Source organism: Notothenia rossii, assembly GCF_949606895.1.
Source record: "Notothenia rossii genome assembly, chromosome: 11".
NCBI lineage: Eukaryota > Metazoa > Chordata > Actinopteri > Perciformes > Nototheniidae > Notothenia > Notothenia rossii.
The window spans coordinates 8,714,233-8,738,387 of NC_136910.1; the positions used below are offsets into that span (position 1 = coordinate 8,714,233).

At 42.7% G+C, this 24,155-nt stretch overlaps 1 protein-coding gene across 5 annotated transcripts in view; it reads right to left on the reverse strand.

Annotated features, from left to right (window-relative positions):
- LOC307024851 (myosin phosphatase Rho interacting protein) overlaps positions 1-24,155 on the reverse strand; it is a 49,186-nt gene that overhangs the window by 5,155 nt on the left and 19,876 nt on the right. For 2 of the 5 annotated variants that reach the window (XR_013804008.1, XM_079659286.1), the window contains exons 4-18: positions 21,156-21,307; positions 18,794-18,878; positions 16,412-16,465; positions 15,322-15,544; positions 14,014-14,572; positions 11,709-11,850; positions 11,469-11,585; positions 10,251-10,307; positions 10,090-10,158; positions 9,908-9,997; positions 7,403-7,512; positions 7,211-7,249; positions 5,367-6,141; positions 4,780-4,896; positions 190-3,924 (exon numbers count right to left, since the gene is read on the reverse strand). Coding sequence is in view for 4 of the 5 variants with exons in the window: in XM_079659286.1 (XP_079515412.1) it covers positions 190-3,924; positions 4,780-4,896; positions 5,367-6,141; positions 7,211-7,249; positions 7,403-7,512; positions 9,908-9,997; positions 10,090-10,158; positions 10,251-10,307; positions 11,469-11,585; positions 11,709-11,850; positions 14,014-14,572; positions 15,322-15,544; positions 16,412-16,465; positions 18,794-18,878; positions 21,156-21,307 (6,324 nt within the window). In the remaining variant the exon portion in view is untranslated. The remainder of the gene's footprint in view (positions 1-189; positions 3,925-4,779; positions 4,897-5,366; positions 6,142-7,210; positions 7,250-7,402; positions 7,513-9,907; positions 9,998-10,089; positions 10,159-10,250; positions 10,308-11,468; positions 11,586-11,708; positions 11,851-14,013; positions 14,573-15,321; positions 15,545-16,411; positions 16,466-18,793; positions 18,879-21,155; positions 21,308-24,155) is intronic. The other 3 variants (XM_079659289.1, XM_079659288.1, XM_079659287.1) reach the window with 3 other exon arrangements.

The window sequence follows — 24,155 nt, forward strand, 5'->3', positions numbered from 1 at the left end:
ATGCCATCTATGATGCAAGATTCAGACATTTACAAACAATCTCGAAAGAAGCCAATTCAATCGCTCTGAGAATATTAGTAGATAAATGGACAAAAGCAGTTTGTTATTATGCTATCTTACTTTCAATCTAATACTCTCTCACTTATGTACAACCAAAAAATCACTACAGTATAATGAAAGAGCAAAAACCTTAAGACTCTCAAAGTCTCTCTGGTATTTCTCTCTCAGGCTGGCCACATCTCCTTCTAGGTGCTTATTCTCCAGTTCGTCCTTCATGGTGCTCATCTGAGCCTCAAGCTCCAGGATCCGGTCCTTCAGAACCAGCATGGAGTCCACCTCTGACCTGGTATGTGCATCCTCCCCCTTCCCCTGCTCCTCCTCATCCATTGGCGTAGGGGCCTCATCACAAGGAGGCGAGCGGGAAACCTCAAGACCTTTATCGTGCTGTTGGATACATTGAACGTTTTCCATATACTGGGAATGTAACTTTTCCATCTCCTCTTTGTGGATTTGCTGGAGCTCACAGATCCGCTGTTCAAACCGCTCTTCCAGTTTCCTCACGTGACCCTCGTGCCGCCCCTCCATGGTTTCCATGTCCACCAGCAGGACTTCTAGCTTTTGCTGACTGTCAGCTGTGGTGTCCATGAGGGCCATCTCCGTGGAGGCACGGCCTTTCTCAGCTTGGCTTAGCTCGTGCTTATGCCTCTGTTTTAGCTCTTCAGTGTCCTTCTGGAAACGTTCCTCCAGGAGAGCCAGTTGGTCCTGCTGCTGTGAAAGCTGGTTCACACGTTTGCTGATCTCACTCTTAAGCGTATGGTTCTCCTTCGTGAGAGTGGAAACTGCTTGTGTTAGGTTCAAGCGTTCCTCCTTTAATGATGCTTCATAATTTTCTTGGATTGCGTTGACTTTTCGGGCGTGCTGTTGGACAAGAGCATCCATGTTTTGACCTGTCTGTTTGCACCAGCCCAAGTCTTGTTCATGCATGGCCTGTAACCTGCATGCCACATAAGCTACCTGAGCCTGGATTAGGGCGTCGCGCATACAGACAGAGGTACTTGTTAAACCATGTGATGTTTGGTGGCCCAGAAGACCGTGGATCATTTTAGCCAGTCTAGGATGGTTTCCACCATTTTCTATCTCTTGAGCAAACTTATGGAGGATTTTTGCTTGTCTTTGAAGCTCATTGGCCAAGTTGTCATGTGCATTTTGCAGCGATTCAATAGAATTAATACCACAAGATGGCATTTCTCTAGTCAAACGTCTGTCTACGACTTCCTCAGCCAAGTCTCTAGCCTCTTCCATTTCAATTTGCTCCATGTAGGGCGCTAGTTCAGGGGGGGAAATGTCTGCTAACTTTTGTTCACCAAACTCAAAGTTATTTTTGACTTCTTTTATTACATTTATCAAATCAGGCCTTTTGGAAGCTTCAATAATTGTTTTCAAGGCCATTTCCCTTTGATGCAGGTTATCATGAGCCTCAGTTATCTCCCTTTTCAGTATTTTGAATTTCTCTTCATAGCACATTTTAAGGTTTTGAACAGAGTAGGCTAGCTCAGCTTTAATTAAAGTGTTAAAGATAACTGTGGAATCAACATCTACATCAGCTGAAACACTTTCCTCTTTGGATTTAGCAACATCCGTCTCAGCTTTCTCCAACTCTTTCCAGAATGAACTTTCTAACATCAACTTCCTGGTCAAGACATCAGCATACACTATAGCCAAGCACTCTTTGTCACCTCTTTGAATGTTCTCCAAGTCTTCCCATATCTCGGCAAGAGATTGTAGGAGGTCAGACTTTGATGTCTGTAATAACAAAGCCATTTTATTCAGAACAACCGCCTCAAACGATAACGTTTTGGCAAAGAGATGCAAAGCTTCTTGATCTAGAGTCTCTGGGGTTGTATTCGTGTGGACAACTGGTGATTGCTCCTCAGTCGTTTGTCCTTGTCTGATGAACAGTGATGCATTGAACAAATGGTTCTCTATCTCTGACAATGAGTGCAGCTGTGAACCGGTGGTAACATGAGAGCCATTAAGAATAGTCCTGACTTTCTCTCGACTGCTTTCCACACACAACAGGGCCTTGGCATAATGCTTATTGATAGCACTACTCTGTGTCCCACTTCCATTACTAAACTCCTTATTGGGGTTAGGATTTGTGTCTGTCATCTTTAGATCATTCTTAGACGCGTCTTCTGCTTGGTTGGATTGCTCTCCTACATTTTGTGTGAGGTTTCTGAGTGTATCCTCGGTGGCTAGCAGCTTAGTCTCTAGGGCGTGTATGATAGAAATGAACTTCTCTGGGTCACTACTGTGAGAGAAAGTAATATCGGAGATGTTCCCTTTAGTAAAATCGGTATCTTCCTTAACATCCTCGTTTACATTTTGTGTTGTGTCTGCAAACGCACTGCTCGCATTGATAGTGTCCATGCCCTCGAGACTTATGTATTTCTGGCACTGAATTGTGGAAAAACGTATCCTTGGTCTCTTAGCTTGAGACTCCTTATCATCTTGGGAGTTCTCCGTCTTGGATGAATTGTCATAGGTAAGTAAGAGATCTGTGTTTGCTGCTAAGGAGGCGGATGTTTTAAGCCTTGCCTTCTTGCCCTTGTCTGGGATTTGCTGCCTTTCCATGCGTAGGTCAGCATAGCCCAGCTGCAGGGCATTAAGATGCTGCTCAAGTTCTGCTATGCGATCCTCCGCAACAACTAGCTTGGCCTGCAGGTCCTTTTCAGCACTACAGGGTTCAACTTGATCCAAGAGATTTTGACTCATATGAGAAAGAAGCTCCTCCTTAGCTTGCAACTTCTGTTCAGTTTCCTCCAAGCTGTTGCCAAGTGCGGCCATTTTAATAAGCGCTTCTTTCAAATCCTCTTCCTTGCGTAGCATCAGCCTCTCGTACATTTCCTTCGTCTGCCGGATCTCCTCCTCTTTTTCTCGTAGGAACTGGCTCATTTTCTGAAACTCTTGAGTAGCCCTCTCATAGGAGTGCTCTAGGGTGTAGTAATCAGCTTCTTCTGTTTCGAGGCGATTGCGAAGCTTGTTCACCTCACGGTCTGCTTCTGCTATCTGGTTAAGAAGCTCCTGACAGCGGCAGGTGAGATGGCCTTTCTCTTCTTCTAGCCTGCGCACACTCTCCCTTAGTGACTCCACCATGTCAGTCTTCAGGGCCAGTTCCTCTTGCAACTTCAGCATTTCCTCCCTGCTTTCTTTTGCCCCAGAAGCCTGCCTGCCTCTCAACAAGGCCTCCACCTGCTGCTCAGCCTCGAACACACGGACCTCCATGTCTTTCTGTGCGGTTTCAGCCTCAGCTAATTTTCTACACAGATTCTGTCTTTCCTTCTCATGACTCTCTTGCAGGCTATGCTGATCCTTCCTCAGGCGCTCTTCCTTTAGTGCTTGACCCTCTTCGGTAACATTTATCCTAGCAGTGACCTCTTGCAGCCGCTCCTGGAGCCGTTGAATCTCTCTAACATGGTCTCGTTGCAGGGCCTGCTGGCGCTCCAGGTGCCTGAGGGCCTGGTTTCTCTCTAAGAGGCTGGCTTCTACTTCACGGAGTCTATCTTCACTGTCCTTTAGCTGGGCGCGTAGTGTGGCCTCACCGCGACCATATTCATCTTCTTGTTCCTGTGAACGTTTCTGCTCTAGCTTGAGCTCATTGCGCATTCTGGCAACAGCCTGTTCACTCGCCAAGATTTCGGCCATTGCAGATGCTAGTTTAGTCCGCAGAGCCTGAATACCAGACTCATGGTGGTCTACCGCATCCTGGGCTTCAGAGTAGCTTCTCTTTAGTGTCCGAATCTGCTGCTGAGCAAGATCCTGCTTTTGCTTTTGGGTTTCCAACTCGCCCTGCAAATCTTCATTAAGCGCGTGCAGGCGCTGCCACGGCACTCTTTGCGGTGAAGAGGAAGGGGATGTTGCACTCTTGAAAAAGATTGATGAAACAATTGTATTAATTACATCCTTATTTCACCTACCATATACGGAGAACCACATCTCGGGGGGAACCAGGAAAATAAGTTTTCCTCTCTTGATTTGAAGCTTTCTTTTGAAGCTTTTCCCAAACTTCCACTGTGCTTTTTCAGAGGTGACTTGAAAATGGAAAGGTGCGAATGAAACCCTGCCCCCCCCTTCCAAAAAAAAACAAAAAAAAACCTTGCTGGGTCACTGATATAATGATTTATAAAAAGTAAATAAAAAGCAGACCATCTACTTAACTTTCGCAAAGTTAAGTAGATTTATTCAACAAAAAACGACATTCTGATTCTATGAGAAATAGTAGTGACTTAAAGATGCACAATGTAAAAAAGCAGTTAAAGTATGCAATTCTGAAACACCAATAAGCATGCAGGAATCAAGCTTGGAAAGGGTGCACAGACAAAGAGAGAAAAAGCACAGCGCAAGGCTCCTTGATCAAGTTTCTTACCTCAAGCATATCGGATCAAATCAATTATTTCCCAGGAGATGTGAAACTCCGTAAAAGACAGTTAATGAAAACTCATGCTAAGAACACCACAACCATGCTTATCAGTTTCAGAGGTAAAAGCACCCACACCTGTTAGTACAACATTATATAAGTTACAGTAGCCATACATAATCCATCTGATATATCATGAGCTAGTATACCTTATAACAAAAATATAATCTATACAGGTACAAACTTTTACTGTGCCACGTTTGACTCAGGATCGATTTCTCTTAATAAATGTTGGAATGCTATTTGTACATGTTGTCGATAAACCAATACTGATCCTGCAGTATGGATGGTGAGTGTAGTACCTGCAGCACATAGCCCTGTCTGGCACTGTGTTCCCTCCCAAGTGCATCCTCCAGCTGCTCTTTTAAAACATTGTTTTGCTTCTGCAGTCGGTCCAGCTCCTGCTGCTTCTCTCCCAACTGGGCAAAAAGAAAGAAATAGAAGAAACAATGAATGACAAGATGCTCCAATACCATTAAAGGTGGGGTAGGTAAGTTTGAGAAACCGGCTCGAGATACACTTTTTGTTATATTCCATGGAATGCTCTTAACATCCCGATAGCAATGAATATCTGAAGTGCTCAAAATCCATAAAAGAATGTCATCTGTGGAAGCCGTGGCGCTGTAAAAAGCACGACCAATCATCTGAGCCGGCCCGGCTAAAGTAACTGGATGGCCTACCTGCCTGTCAGCCTTCCATCTGTGCACAAACTTATCTCGTGCCCTCATTGGTCATGTGCGCGTTCGTGTGTTTGAGGAGGGGCTCTGTGAGGAAGTGGCAGATTTGTTCCGGCTGTGTATTTTCAAATTCTAGCGCACTCGAGCTGGTTTCTCCAAAATTACCTACCCCACCTTTAAGATGTAAATATGACCATAGTGAAGAAACGCACCTCTTTGTCTAGCAGCGCAGCAAGCTCATCAGCCGGCAATCTGTCAGAGTTACTAGAGTTTCCTGAAGCTGTGTTGATGGCAACTTGCTTCTCTTCTCTTAACGGCGTCGTCTCCACCTGATGCCACCGATGCTCGATCTCTTGATGGACATCCGGGTTTTTATTTTTCTTCTTATCTTCACTAGCAGGATGCATCGCAGCTGGGTGGTCTACCTCCATCTTTCCTTGCTCATGGCAGTCAGGTATCGATGGCGGTACTGGTGATGTCGTGTTAAGCGTGGAAGTCATAGTGACGGTAACAGTATTTGGCATGTGCGGGGCACTGGTTGTGCCATGTGGGAGGACGCCCCTCCTAACGCTCTCCTTTTCTGCTTCTGGGGTCATAGAAGGTGGGTGAGCACCTGACAGAGAGGAGGTTTGGAGGGAGGAGGTAGAGATAGGAGAGGACGCTAATGAGGAAGGCGTAGAGGAGGTAGAGCAAAATGAGGACGTTGTAGAGAAAGATGACGTGAGGTCCACTGTGTCCGCTCGCTCCTTTGCTCGCTTTTCTGTCTGCTCCATTTTAAACTCCGACCAGTCAAAAGTCTTGGAGCGACCTTCTCGTCTGCGCTCACGGACTCGGCTTTTACGTTGCTCGGAGAGAGGGCCAGAGGCGTTGCTTCCAGATGTCTGTGTGTGGACGAAGGACTTTGGGGCTTCAGGACTTGTGCTCAGCTCAGGTGAGCCCTGTGGACACGGCTCTAACATCACGTTGGCCTTCTCTTCGGGGAGGGATCTGCATGAACAAAGGCACAATAAAAGGAAACATATATGTAAGAGGATGTTACCAGAAAAAGATGAGGAATGTTTACACATATATCAGCTCAAGCTCCAATACACTTATATAAAGCTTTGCAGGACAGACAAAAATGTATATATTCGTTGCAGAGCAGCATCCTTAAATTGTGCTTTAAAAGCATGGTAATCAGTCAAATGCCTCTAAGTCAAACCATTAACAACAAAATGCTTATATGGCACTCTGCGACAGACTGAAAGCAGCTTCGGTTTTAACAGTCGTGATCTGGGGTAAGCCTGATGGCAGACGTCGCCTTTAGCTGCTATGCTAATGCTATTTGTATACAGTAGTGGCTTAATGTTAAGAATGTGTTGATGGGCGAAGTGACCTGACGGAATAATCTATTTTTGCCACGTTGTGTGTGGAGGTGTCAGGGAGGTATGAGTAAGGGGGAAATGAGAAGTGACAGGGCTCAAGAATGAGAAAGAGGTGTCTCTGAGGCGTCTTTGCAAAAATACCAAAAGTGACACACATTCTCCGCTTGGAGAGAGTTGCCTAAGATACACTGGCAGAATGTTTAAATCTGTGAAAGCGGGTCATAGGGTGTATTCAGTGTCTTGTGATGAGCCGTCTGAAAAGCAATACATGGCTTTTTAAAGCACAAAAATAAATGCTTAGGTAGACACAAAAATATCCTCAGGAGAACAGCTTTTGAGCAATTACAGGAGAACAATAGACCCTCCTCTCCCTATCCACTAAAGGCCTTTTCTATCTCCTCTACTGTATCATGTTGTGGTTTTGTGATAATCTTCCAAAGATACCGAGTGGACCGTCACACTACAAGGATCATCAAACGCTCTGCTGTTGATCAACAGAAGGTCGGGTAGGTTATTCTCGTATGTTGATGTGATTGAAGTGTGTGTCTCTACAGTGGCACGACTGACAAGGAGACGTTACTCAACAATCACATGACATAGGGCGGGACGACAAACACGCTGGGACTGACATTGCTGTGCAATTACATCACTGTTCGAGGAGGGGGAGATATTCAACACACAAGCACTCCAACCTGGGCTTCAGAACGGACAGTTTCAGAGAGATGTTTTTCCTGGAAGCAGGTTGGAAATACCGGTTGAAGGGGGGGAGGAGAGAGAAGGGAAAGAGAGGGTGAGGAGGAGAGAGGGATTTAAATCAAATGAGTGAGAAAAAGCAGTAGTTTTATCTCCCAGTGGTTTAAGTGTTAATCCTCTTTGGGTATTACCGAGTGACATCAGGGGCAATAGTGGGTCGCACATTCGTCATGATGGCCTGAATCCAGTTGCGTCGGATTCCAGAGGTCATGGCCGACAGGGTGCACGCTCCCTCCTTACACTGAAAACAGAAAGGCATTTCATTTACATGAGTGATAGGGATGTGACAACACGGCGATTAAAATACCTTTGAAACGAAGCCCTTGTTTTTGCACAAGCCTCAAATAGAAGAATTGTGGCGTTGCCTAGACGATGTAAGGCTTTTTGTGTTTCAGGGGATAGACTCATTTGTTGCTACTGGTGGGTAGACACATTATAATTACTGCATTAGATGACGTTCAGTAGCTTCTTACGAAGGATGGTTTTTTAAAAGCAGCTCTCATGCAGAACACTTCCTACTCTAAGGAATACATCTAAACCTCTACGTTCTTGGTTCTCCTGCTCATAGCTCAGTTCTTTTTAACAGTATTTATGGAAAGGAAAACTGCAGAAGAGAACACTGGCCTCACTTCTCCTTTACTCATTGTTGTGCTGTTAGTCTACACTGAGCTCATGTTTATAAAGCTTAAAGCAGAACATCAAACTGACAGAAAGCTAACAAAAGCATGTTTTTCTAATCACTACACCATCTAGACTAGCGACACAAGTAAAACGGAGCGTTATGTTAGATTCTGTCATGTATGTTTGCCGCTCCCTTTCTTCACAAAGTAATTGTAACAAATAGAGTTTTGAAAGTCCGAGAGAGGCCCACATATTGCACTAAAGACACAGTGCACCCTACCCTGCTGTAGCTTCGTCATAAATTAAGGACACTTCTGGGCAGTTTAGGACGTGTGGCAAACTGCTTTATACAAAACTGCTGCTTATCTATTACAGTGACTGACATTGTAATCATTTATAGGCAACCTTTAGTTTTGGGGTTTTCTAATAATACCATCTCATGTTAATAGTCTCTAGAATAAAAAAAAAGCTGAGGCAAATAAAACACTGTTACATACAGTAAACAGTCAAATGAAAGCAAAGGATATCCACATTTAGAAAATGGATGAGGAAATATTCATTCAAACTGAGGAATCCTTTGCCTAATGGCTTTAGTTTTTCAGCATGACTTTGTATGTAATACATGTACAGGACCTCTAGTGGAAGTTAAGTGATTTCTACAAAATTAAAGTATATTCATTAAAGCTTCTAAGGACACAATAATGGGGTTTGAGAAACAGGGTACTTTATTTCACTGGTTTAACTGTAATGACAGAACAACAGCCTCTTCCAGTCTGACCGCCCAGCCGAGGCAGTGGACATAAATACTGAGGTTATTCATTTCTCGTCATCAAACCCATGTTGTTCTCAGCCAAAGAGACAACGATCCCTTCCACTTTTCTATTTCGGAATTCCCCCAGAGAAAAATAGCTGGGGAAGCTGCTTCAAGCAAAAGTAAACAAAAGAAGTGACCTTGCAGCTCTCTGTATCTCTATCTGATGCAGTTTGAATCTATATGTAGCAGGAACAAAACCCACACTGACATCAAATGGATAACGATTCAACTGCATTGCAACTATATGCGTCTGGTTAGTATTTTGCCAGCAACAAGTGCTAAAAATGTTTAATGGCATGGTGAAAGGATTATATGACGAAAGTGTTCTGTCCTAGGATTCACAGCAGCATCCTCAGAACTGCACAACAGTTGTGCAATTACACTTCAGAGTGAAATGACCAAACTGTTTTTAAAGCGTGAGTGTTGTTGAATAAATGTGGACAAGGAGGCGGTTCCGCAGCCGGAGGTCGAGCACAACCAGACTAAAGAACAGTTTTTTTAAACCAGGCTGTCAGGAGGCTGAACTCTCCCCCCCACCCCTCCCCTGCCCCCACTGGACTATAACTCCCCAAACACACACACACACTCAAATCCAGCACAAGACACTTTTTTTACGCCGCTACGGACAATGTGCAGCAAATGCACATTTTATGGACAATCTTGCACCAAAGATATTGATATTGAAGTGACTGTTATTTGTATTTGTATATATTGTGGGGTTTTTTTATCTTAATGTGTGCATATCAGTAAATATGTCTGTTGATTGTGTATATAGGATATACATATTTTATACATATCTGTATCATTTTACATTCGGGATTGTTGGAAACGTCATTTCGATCTCTCTGTCTGTAAACACAAACTGAGTAGGATTGACATTAAAGTTGACTTTGACTTTTGACTTGAATGCAAGAGCAAGGTAAAAATATTGTGAAGGATGTGGACTTAGAGAGTGATGCGGGGCTGCAGCAGATTTAGACCACAATGATGTCAGCCTCTCGCAGAGATGACAAGTCAAGTGGCATCCGTCAAGCAAGACAAATAATCGTTTCGGAAAGACCAAACATGATACCTAGATATGCCTCACAGCTGTTAATAGACTGGCTGGAGACAGCGGAGCTCATGTTTGCAGCACAATGAGTTTCATCATTGCTGGTGATTAATGTCCCGGCACAAGATGACGTGAAGAATCAAAACTCACCAGGATTTGGAAGCCGTAGTTCCTCTGGACCGGGAACTCTTTGACATCATAACAAGTGGAGAGGTCGATCTCACCATCCATTAATGAAGCCTAGGGAAAAAAGACAAATTACAACAAAAAGCCTTTTTATTTGCATGTTTATTCAAAATAAAAGCACACAGTCTCTGGAAAATGTGTTTTACCTCCTCGGCTATTGAGTCCTTGTAGTATCGCAAATTCTGATCAGTCAGGACAAACCAGTGTTTCTTCCACTAAAAGGGAAAAGACAACATAAACTGGATGAGTATATGGTTCATCCAGTAGAAGCCAATGTAATTCAATCCCTCAAATAAAAGTAAAATACCATCCCATCTTCGTACAGCTTTGTCATCCATCCTTTTTTGAAGTTCAGCAGATCTGGCTGCAATGAAGACAGAATAGAGTGATGTGATATTATGTGATGCTACTACATGAACTCATTGAAAGTAAAAGGAAATTCAGCTACCACTTAGACGCCATCTTTGATTAAATATCAACCACATTGATACAAAAAGGATTGAAATAAAGTATATTTTGCTTAAGCATTTTTTTTTGTCACTATATTTAAAGTCCTTACTAAGAGCTTTTATCACTGATGCAACTAGAATACATAAACGACATCTCCATATGCACCACTGCAATTAAATGCATTTGTTTACATATAGGTCACCACCTCGGCCTAAAGACGAAAAAGTGCAGATACGTGGCTCCAGCTAAAAAGACCGGCTGGCGGGAGCTGGACTTTCCCTGTGAAACACAAACTGCTGCACATTGAAACCAAGCTCAAGTCTGTTTATAGACTCTAAAGTCAAACCACTGGTCCAAAAGCCTGGCCTCTGCTCACTCAACAGTACCTTGTTTTTGCTGAGCTTCATCAGGTGTGGAGTCACGGCCTGGCAGAGAGTCATTCTGATGGCTAACTGCCTTCACTGCATATGTTGACAATCTGTGTCTTTCCTTCTGTCCCGGGGACATACACACGACTGAGGCTGCCTCTGTGTCGGCTATTTATAATTATCAGTAGCGTGTGCGGCCGTGGTGTGTACACGAATGTCTGTGTGTTTGAGTGGGCGGGGGTTCGGGCAGCTGCAGTTCGACCACACACTGACTGGATCACCCCTGCAGCACTGAGCAGACCTAGGATCAGTCGCAGTGTGTCAGACTGTTGGAGTCAGACGTCAAGGAAGATACCAGAGCAACCTTAGGCAACTTTAGGGCTTCTTTAGTCTCACTTGGGAAGACTTTGCTAATATAATATTATTATATGCGGACATGGACGATGTTTACGGATATGGATACTTCAAGTTTCAAGTAACTGCACGGATCATATCAATAAAATTAAGCAGTGCAGACGCAGAGAAGACAACCAAAGAAAGCTTAGTGTAATGGGTTCAATCTTTGCTGCAGCACTTCTGATTGGGAGTTTCCATTGCTGGGAAGGTATCTGTGCATCCCAATCTTTAATCACAAAGCACTTTAAGGGGACCCTGACATGATTTCGTAGTCCCCTTGTTGACATTTGAGCTGTGTGATCAGTACTTACAGTCATGGAGGACTCGGTGACTCTGCGGTCCAGAGACTTGGCTCTTCTTAAGTTAGCAAAAGTGGAGCTGGACACATCAGGGACTGAACGGTCCTTTCCTGCATCCAGGGACAGGTCCTTTAAAGATAAAATGTTTTTTTTAAAATTATAAATTAGAAGTATTCCTTAAACTGAGGAGATTTGTAACATATGCCATTCACCAAATGATTTTAAATGTGTTTAGAAAAGAGAAATGCATACATGTTTACTCGCCAGATAGCGCCTCTCGCTGCGGCCTTCTCTCTGGATTAGCGTGGGGTTAGCCGAGGGATCATTGGAGCCGCTTGTGTCCATGTGCTCTTCAGACTGACCTTCCTCGAATCGGCCAATGACTTGAGAACGTCTAAGAAACACAAAAGGACCATTTTGTTACAAAGACTTACTCAAAAACACAACAGTAAACAAAATCTTACTCAACATAAAAGTATTGTCGGGCGATAAGTGAAATATCATTACATAGTGCAGCATAAAAAAATAACAGTTCGTAAAAACCACAGCCAAATGGTGGCAGAATCAGCATAAGATCAAGAACATAAGCATGATTAAAAAAGTACATTTGAGTCAAAAACAATCTCCGTAATTGATCATTTTTTGTTAATTGTGCAGAATGAAATGCAGCTATTACTGCCCAACAGGTAGATACAACACGTAGGAAGTTTGGACATCATTTTAGACTCAAAGTCCCTTTCATATATTACAATGTGCAAGGTAGAGATAACATCCCAAATGAGAACAATCCAGAAATACATAAATGAATAAAGATTAGGTGTTATATGATGAGAGATTAAAAAGGGAAAATGACTAGGATGGTGGATTAAACAAATTGCAGAAGTAGAAGCAGTGGCCACAAAGTCGGTGTTACCTTAAGACTCTGCACGCGTTATTATGTGTGTTGAGCGTGTGTGTGTGCACCAGAAAGATACAGATCAGACTGTATGTAAACCCGCAGTAGCAACCACCAGTATGCTTGTGTACCGTATACATAAATCATATATATGAAACAGTGTGTGTGTGCTCCCAGGCAGTGCAGAGATGAAATGATAGAAAGCAGGAATCAGCGGTGACCAGCAGGGAACAGCTGTGGGACAGGGGTGGAGGGGTTGGTTGAGCATTTGCTCTGAGAAGCTCAGTTCAGCAGCCTCCTGGAAAAGATTGAAACGACAAAAGAAACTAGGAAAGTAGCAAGAGCAGAAGGTAAATAAGATCAATAGAAAAGAAAGTAAAACATGCATATGCATCCCTAAATCATTAATGGCAAACCACTGTTAAGCTAGTTGAAGCAGAAATAGCAAAAGATTGAAACGCTGAATGCATGAGATTCAGATTATAAATTAAATGCCATCTAGATGTTTTAAAGGTCAGCTGTTATGCCAAATCCACATTTTCATGTCTTGTATACATCAACATGTGTCCCCTCTGTGGAAAGAGATTCTGAAAGTTTCAGGAAAAAAGATATGCTCACTTTTTGTCCTGATCCATTTATATAAAAACCTGTCTGAAAATGAGCTGATCAGATTTTGACCACTTTATGATGTCATAAGTTTTTTTTTTTTTTTTTAACCATTAGCCAATCACCAACCAAGGTAACCCCAGCCCACCTTATCACCTGAATCTCCTCCTAGAGCACCATTGTGTTCTTTTTAACCAAATATCTCTCAGAGGGGCGTGGCTCCTTATTTTCATCTAAAGCACATGTGTCAAACTCAAGGCCCGGGGGCCAAATCAGGCCCGTGGTGGATTTAATTTCGGCCCGCAGGATAATTTCTAATTACTATTGGATCTGGCCCGCCGGTATATTGCACGCACACCTTCACTCAATCCTGAGGGTCTCCTCAGCTCAGAGCCTGAGCCCAAACATTGATGAACTTGCACCCGAGATCAGATGCCAAGTATCTGGTCTCAACTAGCATCACAGAGCAGCAACCTGAGTTTAATGGATGTTTACTTTTGCACTTTTTTTCTTGAGACAACAGGGCATGTTTATTTTTTTCTTTGAGGGAAATTTTTTTTTTTGAAGCTGTTGTTGGCCTGTGGAAAAATGTAATCATAAAAAATGACTCTGCAGATAGAGTCATAAGAAATGAATGCAACTGATTATTTAATGTTGTTTTTATAGGCAATAATTTAAGCTTTGTTAGTTCCAGGTTTAATATGTGCAATTATTTTGGCCCACTGTGTATTTGAGTTTGACACCCCTGATCTAAAGTAAGTAAGAGAATCAGCACTTTTGAAACAGGGCTGAAACAGAGGGGATTATGGGTAATGCTGCAATGATCTGTTTGGTGTTTCAGCCAAACACTTCAGAGACATGTTTTGTATATATCAGAGACCTATAATATATTGATGAAATACAGAATAATAGGAGACCTTTAAGGCAACCAGTGGCTCATTAATGATTACTAATCACGGTTCGCTGCCATTTTTATCACAAATGAATCTGCATATATGTTTTCCATGCTAAATGCAACTTATTGATTGTGCAGAGCATGACACTGATCCCTCTTACCTGCGCTCCTGCCCAAACAGCCGAGCCACCTCCTCTCTGCCGGGACTCCGTGTCCGTGCCCTCAGCTCTTGGCGCTTTTTCTCTGAGCGGAAAGCTTCACGGTAGCTCATTCTGCGAGCTCGAGGCACATCGGACAGCGCAGTGTACTCCCTGCCAGGCCGCCCCACTCTGCCTCCTCCACCACCCACACTCCCGGTGCTGCCTCCACCACCACAGCGTCCCTCCCAGGTGGGCGTACTCCCGCTGGGCTCGGAGTCCAGCGAGCTCTGGGAGGAGCTGATGGTGGAGTAGCTGGGGGAAACAAGCGCACCTGGAGAAGGGAGAGGATCTTGGGAGGGAGGATAAGGGGATGTTAGGGAGTCTGACTCTGAGATGTACCTGGGACTGAGAGCTCCTAAAGAGGAGGACGAGGCTGAAGAGGACAGCGGCAGGTGCTGGGGCGTCTGCACAGACTGTGGGGAGAGGGCAAACTGAGGGGAGGGCTCCGACTTGGTCTTCTCCAGGGAGAAGTAACCGCTCTCCACTCGTACCTTGCGTCCAGTGCTCACGGATCCGGCATCTGAAGTAAAGACACAGTTCAACTGATATGGATCACCCAGAGCAGAAATATGGTGTCAAAAATGTGTTCATGCTTTAACATATATCTGTTGTATACTGCAAAAGAGTAAGGCATGTCACTTTTTTCCCGAAACAATAAAGATCGAAAGAAAAGGCTGATGGTCAAGTTTTCCCTCTGACCTTTTGTGTCTTTAATTAATCTACATTTGTTTGGTGTAAATTGCCAAGTGTTGGAGATAAATACTACAGAGATGTCTGCTTTTTCTCTAATATTATGGAACAAGATGGCACTTTTTGTGGTGCTCAGAGCTCCTTAAAAATACATTTGAAAAACTCAAAAGCAAAGTCTCTCTTCAGCAATCCTGACCAGCTATAGCATACTCCACGGACCTTGCGTCGAGTTGTTTTATGTACAATACCTACATGAAACAGCTCACAACAAGGTCTGTGGATATGTTTTGCTTAATAAGGTTATGTTTTTTTGAAAAACAATTGATGTAAAGTTTAAAAAAAGGTTATTTAGGCGATGATTTTGGGTTGAACTGTCCCTTAAAGCCCAGGTCTGCAGCTTTCACATCATGCTGAGCTGGTAACTAAAAGAGATACAGTATGTGCCAATGTCTTTATGTTAGTCGTGACCAGCACATTTTCAAACCTCCTTTTCGTTGACCTATTTTTCCATTATGTAAGTGAAACTATAACTGAAGCATAGGTGCAGGATGTTGAGGAATTTGTCATCGTTGCCCTCACCGTCCTGAGTAGTGACACTGGACTCCGGTTGGCTCTGGCCCAGCTGGCTGAGGCAGGAGGCGCTGCGGCTGCAGGGGATGGAGGCGCGGCTCCAGCGGCTCTCCTCCTGCCACAGAGTGGTGCGGCTCATCGGGACCCTCTCAGCGCCAGCGATGCTGCTGGGCAGGCAGGGGATGCTGCCCCCCCCGCTGCTCGTTACCGTCACCTTGGCAGGGCCGGGCTCCTGGGTGAGGGTTTGGGAGGGGAGGAGGGGGAGGGAAGAGGAAATTACATGATGGGAGGCAAGGTTACAGATAGACTACGGAAAAGGAATACGAGGAAGGAAAAGGATTGAAGAGAAATTAAACACTGGAAAGTAAATGTGAAAACTCAAAGAAAATATATTTTCTTTAAATCAAGGCTTAATTTAAAGAAAATATTTGGACATCAGCTCAATTTAATGCCTCATCTGAAGTGCACTAGGGTCCAATATTGAGCCAATTCAGAGACTACTGTATCATTAAAGCAGTTAATGTTGTTATAAGTAATCTGCAAAGCCCAGTTATCTCCTATCCCCACACTTTTTCCATTTATTTCTCTTGTTTTAACCAACACAAAGTGTCATTACAATACAAATGTAATTATAGGTAACAATAAAAAATGCTCTGGAGCGAGAAGGAAGATATGTGGAGAGAAAAAGTGATTGACAGCTTAACAAAGAAAATGGATTAATTCTGGCAAACGCATCAGTATGATTGGAGAATTTCTGTATATGCAGATTTGATTTAATAAGATTTCATTGCCTCAATCATTGTTAGTTTCAAAGCTTGATTTCACCAGTACAAAAAAGAGGCCCTTTTTGGAATCAGAATCAACAACAGGAGAAAGCAAGATTTCCAAAGAAAAAGCGGCCCTCAAACATTTGCTTATCATTCAGCCTACTTAAAATCACCATAAACATGCCGTTGTAACGAGAATCACCCGTTCAGTATTGGCGAGAGAATCCGAAAAAAGCATTTCCTTCACGTGGATTGATCGTGATTATAAAAGTAAAAATGTATTCAGGGATTCAAAAGAATGAAGTTACAATGTTCGGCCGAGCTGAACTCACTGGGTGTCCATTCGTGTCTTCAGTGGAAAAACACTGGCTTGCATTTCTTCCACCCTGCCAATCACAAAAGCCCTTTATGTTAATGCTACGTCCTGCTGATTTATTATCAATCCAAGAACAGCCAACAATACGTCTCGATGATTTTATAGTTTTTGTATTATTTATTGTGGTTTAGGGCCAAACTCATACATATTTATGACATAAAAACACATGTGTTTCTTGAGAGCAAACACAAGAAAGTAAAAACTCCTTTCAGTTACAATGGTATGTTTCCCATCATGGAATTTTTTTGCAAGGTCAGGTGCTTCAATTTAGGGGCACGACCCAGTAGGTAAACATTTCCTTTGCTAGTATTTACACCTAGCATTTGTCTCTAGTAACTTCAGTGGGACGAAAGCTCTTATGCAGACATTTGAGCCTTAAGTGAACTGTGGGTATTTATCCGTGACACGCTATATCACATTTCCACCCCCAAACAACCCCTGAGACGATGATAGAAACTGAAAAAGACAAGCAGTAATGGAATAATCACACTAGCAGCCCTAATTGTGTCACTTGGCCTTGACTGCTTGAGTGTTATTTCACACACTTTCAAAAAAGATAGAATATTTGTTTAAGAGCGTACAAGGTATTGTTTTTTGAAGCTCATATCAGACGTTAATGGAGCTTGAATGCGATCCTAGTGTAGACAGGGTATATTCATTTAAACAGAAAAAGTATTTTGGATGCCACATGGGACTTAAGGTCATCCCTGTGTCACTTCGTCCCGCTGCAAATGAGCCCGTCAGTGTCCCGGCAAGGTCACTGTCGGATTCAGGGCGCCGTCATTAGAGAAGCCAGACAATGAACTTGAGAGAGAACTTTGTGTGCACCCACCACACATTTGGCCTTGCATCAGAAAGGAGGAAGGGAAGGGGGGAGAGCTGTATCCCACGGTAGGTGGTCTGAAACTCCTATATTTCATCTCGCTATTAAAACTGTTTTCATAGCAATGGAGCTTTACCCTTGTATTTTATCTCTGTCTAACATGGAGAAATCTGACTGAAGTTTGAGTTGTGATTTCATAGAAAATGCTGAACTTTGTATTATTTACTTATTTATTTATTTATAGAATCCTTCTAGACACATTGTTCTTCGAGGGTAGCCGTCATTCAAGGTCCCTGCGCAGTGTGGTCAATAACGAACAACACTACAGCAGATTCAAGTCCTAATGTCTAGATTTACAGACACACAGACTTTGACATGAATTCTCAGTACGTGTGGCTGTCGATGTGTAATCAGAACGTTTATAGGATCCTCAATGAACATTTTTTGCTGATTTGAGGATTTTTCTAACAATTCACAGCATTGTAATATTTGAAACAGGAGGGAAACAAGATCATCGGAATGTACTTCTATAAAAGGTATGACAACAGAAATAGCTTTTCTTCAGGTGAAGTGATCCAACAATATTTTCACAATTTACAGGTGATGTAAAATAAAGAAAGGGCTTTAGACTGTGTTGGTTTAGGCTTTTTGTACAGACCTCAACTTGGAAGTCTTGAATCTGACTAATAATGTCAAATGAAAATAAGAGAACTGAGGAGGTGGGACTCGGGGGGTCTTGCAGATAAAAGAAAAGCTGCTGGACACAACTTTGTAACAGCACGGAGCGCAAGGGAGAACTGAGAGGAGAGCGGATCATGGTCAAATTGCTGAATGTTATTTTAGCAGGCAGCTGTCATCCTCATCCTTGGATGTCTGCTCAGGAATATTTTGATAGCTCAACAATGTTTGCTGCCTTCTTACCAGGTGGCTCTATAAATTAAAAGAACGTCACCTGTTCTGCATCTTTATAACAGAGATACATTGTTAAAGAACATAAATGCTGGTGTAACTGGCAGTATGTGTACCACTGTGCTATGAACACAGTGGTACAAATTAATTTGAAAGAGTATGTGGCACGCAGTGAGACGGCCACATCACGGGACTCAAGAATGCAAATATGCAAAGCAAAAACTGTTCATCATGTTGCCGGCAGAAAAACAATACATCTCTCTATCTCTGGAGGGAAAACAGCTGGTGTAGACTTGAGTGGAATGAGGAGCCTCCATGCTGCATATTTCCCAGGCACATGTTGTCCTTAAATATGTTCTTTCTTAGCTGTAGCAATGGCACAATCACTCTATGTGGATGATTTATAATGCTTACTTTAGCTCAGTGCTGATGTATGGGGGTAGCCACCTTTAAAGTGTGAACAAGAAAATACTGGGAGCCCGAATGTTGTCTTTTATTTAGAAATACTTTTTGTCTCAAACCCTTAGACCTAGTTTTTCAGTGACGCTACCTGAGTGTGAGCAAGATAAGTCACTTTGCCCTGGAGTGTGTAAGTAGGTGCATTACCTGGTGACAGGGTGGATCCACTTTGCGTTTCTTCTTCTGGTTCTGCTTGTTGGTCCGGGGGTAAACAGTCAGAGCTTCCTGCCACCTACGAATAGTGAAACAGTCAAGTATTGTTCCTGTGACAATGAATGCAGACTATACATAACCTGCACCTGTTCTCGATCAAAATGTGACACGGAAAAGTTCTCTGCAGGAAAATGAAACCATTATAAAAGCAAAAACAAGCATTTGTACAAGCTAATACTGAAATAGGAAAATATAAAACTACACTTCTACTTCTTAAACAAACACTGAGCTAAATGCAGGAAATAAAACATGTAGTCACTTGTAATCCTCTAGGTGGCAACACAACTCATCTTAAAGCTTGGTTACTCTACATCTGATTTGCCTTTATAATTTACGTCTGTTTTTTGGCACCGTTTGTGTGCTCTTTACTGAAAAGGCAATTCATGAGGAAACTATTATATTATTAGCTGGGGTGGATTTAGTCAAGCATTGTCTTTTAAAGCATAAATACATTATTTACTGCACAAATAATACTCCCACACTCCGAGATGCTCAATCCCCCTTCCACACAATGCGTATCCTCAGTAAAAAATCCTTTGAATAAATAACCCGGGAGCAGTCCGCTGAATGTTTAGCATACTCAATTTAACAAAACAAAGAATGAAGGATAACATATAATGAAAAAAACGAAATGTTCCTTATCTGCAATACAGAAAACCCTGGCTTTTGAATGATTAGAATGACTTTGGTACGCAACAATCATGCATTATCAAATATCTTCGGCTGCACCCACTTTGTAAAGTGTGTCACACTGTGAATACAAACATGTGACTCTGTATGAGTAACAATGCAGCCTTGTTTTTATACTGTAATGTAATCAATCAAATGTAAGGAGATTGAAAACAATACAAATATTTTTTAAATCCAGCTTGTTACATCACTATCAGTGAACAGCAGCCTTGGCAAGGGTTAATATGATAGCTCGGAATGAACACATGGGAGCCAGATGATAGCGGGTGGGAGGTGTGCAGAGATGGAGCAGGTAGCATAACGGAGAGTAGGTGTTGTGAGTCACAGTTCCCTCAGAATAGCCATATAATGTACGCTACATCCAGGGAGGGAGCGTACAGTGCAGAAACACACAGGAAAAGCAGAAGATAGCAAGCCAAATAAACCGAAGCTCGTGTGTTGGGCTCTGAGTCCAGGCATATTGGGGGGGTGGGGGGGGAGGTTTGTGGACACAGGGAGAGGGAACAGTTCAAGAATGTGCACTGTCACTGCAGTGTGGATTACTAGGCTCTGAAACGCACAGTGCAACAGAGACAGCAGGGGGCAGAGCAGCTTGGCAGCAAAGGCAGCTGCGCACAAATACTCTCCCTTTCCCAAGTCTCTGTCATCCCTGACTACTAAAACAAAATACAGAGCAACAAAAACCGTGCTGGGGCAGTTATAATGCCTTTTAGAAAAATACAGCTGATTATCAATTTGTTCCTAAACACAGGTACAAGTATAAATAATACAGTCTAAAAACACTCCAATACAGGTAAAAGGCCCAAATGTTACTTAAGTGAAATTACAGAAGTAAATAAGCTAAATGTACTTTTAAGTATCAGAACTAAAAGTCATGTGATGCAGAAAGGATCTTTCCACAGTGGTACATTGTTCAAGAGTACTATATTATTTAGTTTTGATCAAATTCAGAGAAGCTGTATGGCATTACCCAATCAAAACACAGTATTTCTATAGCAAATTGTACAAGTCTATGCAACAGCAAAACGTTAAAAAACTATGTTAACAATATTATGTAATGTCAAATAAATGAAGGATATCATGAACAATATGAACATGTAATGATAATACAAACAAGAGTAATGTAATGTACCTATGATTTTGTGTATACTGTGTTCTTTAGTAGTACAGTACTGAATAACATCAGCATAGCATGTACAATGTAACTAGTGACTATTAGTGTTAATAAATGTAGTGGAGTAAGAAGTGGGATATTTGACGTGGAAGTGTAAAGTAGCAGTACATTCAAGTACAAAGTTTGACAAAATAGTCATTAATTCCAGTACTTGAGTAAATGTACTTAGTAATGGGGGGCCATATTATGCTTTTGGGGGTTTTCCCTTTCCTGTTTATTTAGGTTTGTGTGCATGTAAATGGTTCGCAAAGGCTAAAATCCCAAAGTTCAGACAGAGGGTGAAAAGAAGTGCTGCAGCACAGGCAGTTTGAGAAGACCTTTTTGAAGATTAAAGTCACAGTCACAGTAGTGAAACAAAATACAAATATGAGGCTGAAAATGAGCAGAATATGTCCTCTTTAACCGATCCAAGTCCTGGTTATTATGCCTTACCCGTTGATAATTTCTTTGCACTCAGCGCGTATAAAGTGCTCTTTCTCCGGGGTCAGGATGCACAGCGAGTTCTTCTGCCCCGTCCTGGACTCTCCGTCGATGACGTCGGAGCACTGGTTCATATTGATCGTCCCCTGTGGCAGGGTGCTGGGCTGCATTACACAAGAGGGACACACAGAGAAAGTGTTAAGTGGGGAAGTGAACAGACGTGCCCACGTATCCCTCCACATGGTCTATTCACACAACCCACCCCAGCATCAATTTTCCTGCCAAGCTTGGCACACCACGAGCTGATATAATCACAGTATGTGCACATCGAATGTTCCTGTTAGCGCTCGTTGTGATATTTCTGTTTCTTGCGTTGTGTATTTCAGCACTTTAAAAAGGACACTAATTACATAATGGAATCACATATGCAGCTCTTTACTTTACAAGCTCCATTTGTAAAAGAAAGTGACAAATAGGCAGATTTTAGACGGGGAAAATAGGTTGTTGTTTACAACTCTTATGAACGTGGCATTGCATTATAGTAGTTGTGTAATAGTCACTACACAATCTGGGATAAGTGCATAACAGCCATGCACTTGTAGTAGCGTTTAAAGAATGGTTGTTTTAGAACAAGCTGCATACAAAAACAGCATTAAATCACACTAATTTGCATTATTTAGAACATTAAATAGACCATTTTACTTCACATTGACCTTACAGTGTTGGTAATTCCCAAATCTTCACAGCGCTGTATATTGCGGCGCTTTAAAGAGCCCGAAAGGATCTGTGAACAGGACTGTCTGTTCCATTTTCAAAACCGTGCAGGTTCCTGGGTTCACCGAGAGGTATGAGATTAATCTGTCTGATGCTTAGCTGTGAGGTGTAAACCCGACTATGTACATGGATACCATTCGACCGCCATAAATAACATGACCACAGGACTTCCACAATAATACTACTTTGTTTAAAAAGGTTTTCACATGCAAGTTTATATAAGCACACAGTGGCTTTGTTTGTAAGCACGGCTCATTTACAATGAAGGGAGATATGCTAGCTTAACTTTGAATAGATAAGATAATCTATTTATAGTCTATTGCATAGCAAGTGAACTTTTTGTGCTAATCATGCATTTTGGCAAATAAAATAAATACATTTCTACTTTTCTAAGTGTAAAATACTTGTGCAGATGAATTCTTTGAAAGATAGTAGCAATTTGCAGAAGGAAAGTATTTGCACACAAATATTGCTTTTTCAGAAAACAGACTTTTGCTTTGTCTGACCTCCAAATGACTTACACTAGCAAAAGGAGAAGCCATGATAATCTTATGTTGACCAAGGGATTTATATTTGCTCAATGAAGTAAGCGAGTACTGCATAACTAAGCACAATGGGCATGTGTGGCTGTTTGAACAGCTTCAGGGCCCTACCTTCACTTGACTAAACATACAGGCAGAATTATAGACACCAAAATACCACGGTGGTTCCAAGCTTTAAGTACCAGGTAGCCACAGATGATAAATTACAGTCTGCTGCAAGATCGGAATATATTAGGGGACAGAGCTGGAAACTAAATTAAAAGGTATCAAGTTCATGTTTGCTAGTGACCAGATAAATCTAAAGGCAAGGACACAATTTGTGCAGCATAACCATAGCTTGCCAGCACTGGAAGGCTCTAATGTGGACAGAGGAGTCAATAGTTAACAGTTAGTGGTAATCTAACCCTGAGGGCAGATGAGAGGCCTTGTTGACTTTGTTACTGTTAAATGTCACTTTCATTCTTTACTCTTTTACCACAGCCTAAATTGTAGCAGGGCAAAGCAAAGTACAAGTTTGGCAAAGCATATATTAAGCAAAACAAGTGATAGGTTGGTTAAACTAAGTGTCAAATCGGAGGAAGCATGAAACAACATAACGTTTACATTCTTTGTGTTCTTGAGTAAAACAAAATGTGCCACAGAGGCAGTAAGTCTACATCATTTGGTTCAACTTCTTATGCTTTAAAAATGAAGGGCTCTTGACATTAAGGTGAGAGGCCAGGGCAACAGCCGGGCTTGACAGACAGAAAGACAGTCGGACAAATAGACCGTGGGACAGGACAGCTGGAAGAGGGCCCACGCCTGCTTCAGACTGACCAGAGAGACGGGTGTCAGCTTGACCTGAGACCCTGTCACACTCAGACATGGAGAGAAGAAGGACTTTTGGGGACAGAGGGGGAGAAAAAAAGGGAGATTAAGTCTCAAACTGGTGGTCAAGAGGCACAGCAGTGCAGCAGAAAAAAAAGAAGGGTTTTGTGGACTCTGACTTTGGACCGCAAGGCCATCTGTCTGCGTAAACAAATCTCCACACATGTCCTCGAGCTCGAGTCAGAGGAGGATAAACAGCAAAATATTTCAAATTCTGGGAACAGTTGTACAAGCAGCTTAACCCCCCCCCCCACACAGTTTTATAATCACATCGGATTCTCTGAAGATGATAAATCTGAGACTGACAACAGCTCTGGCTGAAAAACCTATTTTCATAAAAGGGCTTCACCTCAGAGAGAGATTGGAGTGCTTACACAAAGTAGGTGGACGTGTGGGAGTACAGTACAGAAGCAGCACACGTGTGCACCCTCCCTGCCTCGGCACTTTCCGGGGATAAGCACCAATAGACGCCTCTACCTTGGACCTGGCCCCCAGACCCAGACCCCCTGAACCCACACCTCTCTGTCACCTAGCCTAGACCCGGTCCCCTCTTCCCGGGCCACCGCTCTCCACAATGGGCCCTTTGTGAAGCAGCAGGAGTTCACACAATGTGGGATTGTCAGCCGCCACAGTCCACAGAGCCACTCCTCCCCTTAACCCTCAACAAGGAAATGACCGAGAGACAAGGGGCTCAAACAAGTGTCCTTTTGTTGATCGGAGCATGGAAATTATGAAACGAGCATAAACTTATTCTGGTCTCTCAAGTTGTTCGGACAATAATATGAATACTGTCTGGATGGGGGACATGGAGCGGAGTCTCAAGGGGAGA